Source organism: Delphinus delphis, chromosome 20 (assembly GCF_949987515.2).
Source record: "Delphinus delphis chromosome 20, mDelDel1.2, whole genome shotgun sequence".
Taxonomy (NCBI): domain Eukaryota; kingdom Metazoa; phylum Chordata; class Mammalia; order Artiodactyla; family Delphinidae; genus Delphinus; species Delphinus delphis.
Window position 1 is genome coordinate 11,230,909 of NC_082702.1, and position 5,475 is coordinate 11,236,383.

The window sequence follows — 5,475 nt, forward strand, 5'->3', positions numbered from 1 at the left end:
AGAGGGAGAGGTTAACCAGGAGAGGTGATCATGGACTCTGGAGTCTGATCTTCCCTAGCTGTTTGACCCAAGCCAAGTGACACCGCAACCTGGGCCTCAGTTTGTTCCCCTGTAAAATGGGGACAATTCTTTCAACTTCACAGAGTTGTTGTGACTATGCAATGAGGTACCGCAGGAAAACACTTAGCATGGGGACCCAGCAGGGAGTAATCCCTTAACAAAAGGTAGGGTCTTCCCTCTCTTCCTTCCAAAGAAGGGGTTCCCAAAGGTTGAGACCCCTGCTTTTTGCATCTCACCTCCCTGAAATGCATCACGTCACAAGGACTCAGGCTTGTTCTGTTAAGTTGTTTAATAATATATTGGCACATGGGAAGCTGTAGCTGAGAACAGATCAAGACCAAACGTGGCATACGCCTCGGTTCTTCACTTAGCCTTGCCAGGAGGCTGGGGGCCTGGAAGACAGTCGGCCTGGGTAATGGTATAGATACGAGAGGCCGCGGGCACCAGGGTCCCAGGCTTGGTGTGGCAGGCATTCTCCGTAGCGCAGCCCCGAGTAGCAAATATGACACCTGTTGGGGGAGGGATTTCAGCCTGGAGTCAGGACTTCCAACCCCTCCCTCCTCATGACCCGGGGTCATGCCCCTGCCACCTCCTCACCCAGTTCTCTGGACCCACTCTCTCCCCTAGAATCTGGAAGTATGAGCCTCCAGTTCTGGGAGCCTCCCTGTCCCCTCCTCCAGAAATCTAGGTGCCCCTCACCAGTCTGCACTTTGCCAGCGCAGGTGATACAGTGGCTTTCCTGGCCAACACAGAGTACTTTCGTAGTTGAAGAGCATGTTTCCTTGAAGTGGGTGATGCAGGTAGGGCACTGGAGGCCATTCTCCGTACGATTGTTCTCAGGAGCTGGGGAGGAGGGTGGAGTGTAAGGTGTAAGGGACGTTAAACCCTTTCCCAACCTCACAGCAACCCTGGGGACACCGGTTGCTAATGGACACTGCATTTTACAGGCGAGGACCTGAGGCTCAGAGCAAGGAGGATGCTTGCCAAAGGTTACAGCGCGGGTCAGTGAGCGCAGGTCAGTGGCGGGTGCTCACAGCAGGCTCTCAGGCGGGGCAGGAAGGGACTCCAGTTGTGGGGCTGAGCTGGCCCTTACCGGGCAGGGGATCGTGGTTGCAGACGTCGCTCTGGCAGCAGCGTGTGTTGGACACCATGTAGTTCTCAGGGTCCATGGTGATGGAGATGAATCCTGAGCTGCAGGCGCTGGATTTCATGCACCCCTTATAGGTGTTCAGCGACTGGTGGCCCTCTGCAGGATGGCGAGGGAGGGGAGGGCTCAGGGGCCCTGGCCTGGACCCTGGCTTCCAGGTCTCTTCCAACCTTACAGCTGCCCCAGCCCGCTGCTGTCTAGGGAGTTCTCTTCCAGCCCCCCAGAGTCATACCCCCTTATCTGCCTGGGGCATGGTCTGGACTGTTTTTTTAGGTCCGCTCCACCCCACCCCCTCCAGGCTTTGGTGGTCTCTTGCAGTTCCCATCGGCAAGCCCTGGTGCCTGCCTGAGTGGTCCCTTCCGCCCCACGCCACCCCACTGCCATCCTCTAAGGGTCACACCTGTAGTGGTCTTTTTCAGGCCGCCTATGGCTATCTCCATGGCGGTGTGAAATGGTCTCTTCCAGCCTTTCGCCCTCCCCTGACCCTTGGAATCCCTTCCACCAAATACTGGAATGCCACCCTCGCCCCCCCCCCCACCGCACCCTGTAACACCCATATCCTTCTCTGTCTAACGTGGTCTCTTCCAGATTTCCCCAGGGTCACTCCCCAGACCTCCCACCAATGGTCTCTTGCTGCCCTCCTTGGGTACTCTCAGGTCTTGCCTGAAGTGGTCTCGTCCAGCCTCCACAGCCTTCCCCCTCCCCCTCCCCACAGTACGGTGGTCTCTTCCAACCCTAGGGTTTCCCCTCTTTACCCCACAGAAAGGTGGTTTTTTTCCCCAACTTCCTCCTGCGGTCCCAGGGTCCCATCTCCCTCCCATATACGCCTGGGTGGCCTCTGCAAGACTTTCAGGTCCTTCCCCCACCTGCCCACCCTTGCTAGGTGAGTAGGGCAGCGTGCAATCTTCTATCCCACTTACCTTACACACCCGCTCCGGTCGGAATGGTTCCTTCCTACACTCAACGTTGGCCTTACCTCCCGTCACATCCTTCCTTCTCCAGTCTCACGCCGTGCCCCACCATGTTCCTTTAACTAAGGGTTTCTGGGTCTCTTTCAGCTTTGAATGAACACCCCACCCCCCGTGGTTTCTTCCTTTGCTCCCCTTCTCCCCCATCCTCCCTCAGGCCTGGGAGAGTCCCTTCCATTTAAGTCTTGCCTCTCCTCTCCCATTTTACTCATATGTCTCCCATTGCCGCAGCTCCACTTCTTTGTGATAATTTGCTCCATGCTTCAGGAATATCTTCCCTCTCCCGTCTGTTCTTTTATATCTCTCCCTCTACCCCAATATCATCTCTCCTCTTCTTGTCAGAAATGGTCTCTTCCAACCTGCATCCCTAGGGGATCCCTCCCACCCCAAATGGTCAACCTGGTCACATTCCTTCCAACCCACCCCAGCCCCTTCCTTCTCCTCTACACGCCCCCCTCCACCTCTTGCATATTAGATTTTCCCCCTCTCGCGATTTCTCTCTTCCCCCTTGTCCTTTCCTTCCCTAATCCCCTCCTGCCTAAGAAAGTCTCTATATCTGCCCCCCACCCCCACCCCATCAACTCTTTGGAGTCTAATTTTCAGAAATCCCTGACAACAGTGGTTTCTGTCGTTCCATCGGATTCTCTTCCCTCCATCCACCTTGAGACTGCCTTTCCCTCTTTCCTGCCTGCTCACCACTGGAAGGTTCCTCCCCGCGCGTGCTGGTATCTGCTACCCCGAAAGCACGGCCCCCTCCCCAGGATCTGACGCCACGCCCTGAGCTCTTACTCCTGTTGGTGTGAGCCACGATGACCACGCAGGAGTCCTGGTCGGGGTCACAAGTTTGCACATTTCCACTGCACGTGGGTCCGGAGCCTGTACACACCTCACAGCTCAGTGGGTACCCTGCAGTGTAGAGAGCAGGGCTCTAGTCAAGGGTGGTGTGGTCTGCGGACCAAGACTTCGGACGGAGTCCAGAGGGGGATGGGGGGGCGGTCTGAGGGAGGAGGGAAAGGTATCTCCCTGATTGTTCTTGGGCGGGGCATTGGCGCCTGTCCAGGGAACTGTCCGAAGCTCCCGCAGAGACGCGGTGGTGCTCCAGCAAAGCTGCTTTCAGGGGTGGGAAGCGACTCCACCAGGGAGCAAGTTTACCTAATTACAAGGCTGGGGACTTTGGATGCTAGGGTCCTCTGAGAAAGTTTGGGGACAGGGAGGGGTCCTGGTGAAGGTTTCCATGGACTTTTGTGAAGCTTCAGGTCGAGCTGGTTCTCGGAAGTGAGATCCTCTTCCTTGTAGGTACCACGCGTAGGTCTTGTAGACAGTAGGAGCCCAGGCAGGGGTACCTGAGGCTGGGATCTGCACCCCAGGTCAAGAAGGGAGAGCACGGACCAGGAGGGCAAGCGCATGGACCCCTTGGTACTGAGAGAGGAGGCAACTGGGGGCCCAGACACTGGGCAACTGCATCCTGGGGAAGGTGGGGCTTGCCTGAATTCCTGCATCTAGGGGAGGACACCAGGGGTCTGAACTCCCTAGAGTTCTGGGAGAAAGAAAATCTCTCCCCCGCCCCATCATTTTTTTTAAAAAAATTTCCCTTTCTAATCATACTCTGATTTTCTAGAATTCAGACGTCTTTTTTTTTTTTTTTTTTGGCCGAACTGCATGGCATGCGGAATCTTAGTTCCCCAACCAGGAGTCGAACCCCCACCCCCTGCAGTGGAAGCGCAGAGTCTTAACAACTGGACCGCCAGGGAAGTCCCCAGATGGCTTATTTTGAGACCTTGCCTGGGGGACAGGGGATTCAAAGCTCATCAAATCCCCTTCTTTCTCAGGGATTCACACACACAAGTTTCTGAGCTATTCTTCCCTTGGGGCCCCAGTCTTTCTGTCCTTTACCCTCTGCCTTTGCCATGAATCTGAATTCCCAGGACACCTCCTCTTTCCCCCTCCCCGCTGAAGGACCTTGCTGAATGCCCCTCTCATACAGTCCTCTTTCCGAAGGTCCCAGGATTCCAGGCCCCTAGTCACTTACCCAGACCCAGGAGGGTGCAGAGCAGCAGGGAAGCCAGCAGGAAGGTCTGGGGTTTCGTGGAAAGCCTCATGATGGATGAGTGAGTGAACCTGCAGTCCCAGGTCCCCAGCTCTTCTTATAGGAAGCTGAGGAGGGGTGGGTCTGGACCCACCCTACCCCTAGGGTGAGAAAGAAGTGATGTAAGATCTGGGGGCAGGTCTCTGTAGCTCTGGGGTGGGGAGGCAGAACCAGAATCCGAATGCGACATGGGCATCTTGTGCCCAGCCCCCTCCTCCACGGGGACCCCAGGTGGACTTCCAGCCTTCTCTTCCGTCAGGACCCAGAAGATCACTTCCCTATTTTCTCACATTCCCAACCCCACCCCCCCACCCCCCCATCCCCGCTTTTCTTTTTTTTCTGACCTGAGGCCCAAGATCAGAATCTCAGAATCGGGTCATTTGATTCCCTGCAGGGTAGGGTGGCTGCTAGGACTGAGATACCCTTCTTTCTCTTCCCAAGGAGGTGCCCAGCGTGGGTGGGGCCCTACCTGGGAGAGTCAGCATGTTCTGTAGGGGCACGCTTGGTTCACACTCACTTTTCCGTGTTTGGGTTGTCTCTAGCTCTGACCCCACCCCAAGATGCCCTTCTGGGTCTCTCGGGGACGGAACAGAGGGGTGCTTGTCACCGGGCAGGGGTGGGCGTGGTACGAGACAGATGCCCATAGGTCACATTGGAAAACTGAGGCATGGTTGGAAGCACTCAAGGCTGGATGTGTGTTTGGGCACATGCACTGTGTTTTATTTAGGTTCTTTACCCACTCTCTCTGCCGCAGGCATAAGCTTGAGAGATCAGAGATTGTGTGTGCGTGTGTGTGTGTGTGTGTGTGTGTGTGTGTGTGTGTGTGTTGGTGGCGGGCATGGGGAGGGTAGCCAGCAACCGGTGGAGGAGATCCTGTTGCGGTAGGCTCCAGGGTCCCTGCAAAAATCCACTCAGATTTGCTGGCCTCTTGCTTTCCAACTGAAGTTGGGGTGGTGAGGATGGCGAATTTCTTCTGGGGACCAGTCCCGGAGGCCACGCCGGTTGCTAGGCGCCCGGAAGACCTAGTGTGAAAGTCACCGGAAGGGGGAGCTAGAGAGCGGTTTGGCCAGAGGGAGGCGGGAGAAGCTCGTTACTAGGCAACTCAGCCCCTCTCGCCTCTCTCGGGAGAGACGCACTGGGCTTGCGCAGTGTTGACGCGACCTCCGGCGCGCCGCTGTTTGAAAGGCCCGAGCCTCGTGCGCTTGCGCAGTTAA

General features: G+C 56.4%; 1 protein-coding gene across 1 annotated transcript; it reads right to left on the bottom strand.

The window, feature by feature from the left end:
• Positions 1-423: 423 nt before the first annotated feature.
• On the bottom strand, positions 424-4,274 carry PINLYP (phospholipase A2 inhibitor and LY6/PLAUR domain containing). Its single transcript, XM_059999933.2, has 5 exons — positions 4,205-4,274; positions 2,965-3,081; positions 1,154-1,306; positions 760-903; positions 424-569 (listed from the first exon to the last, which is right to left on the bottom strand). Exons 1-5 carry the CDS (start codon positions 4,272-4,274, stop codon positions 424-426), a joined length of 630 nt encoding a protein of 209 aa, XP_059855916.1.
• Between the last annotated feature and the right edge of the window lie 1,201 nt (positions 4,275-5,475).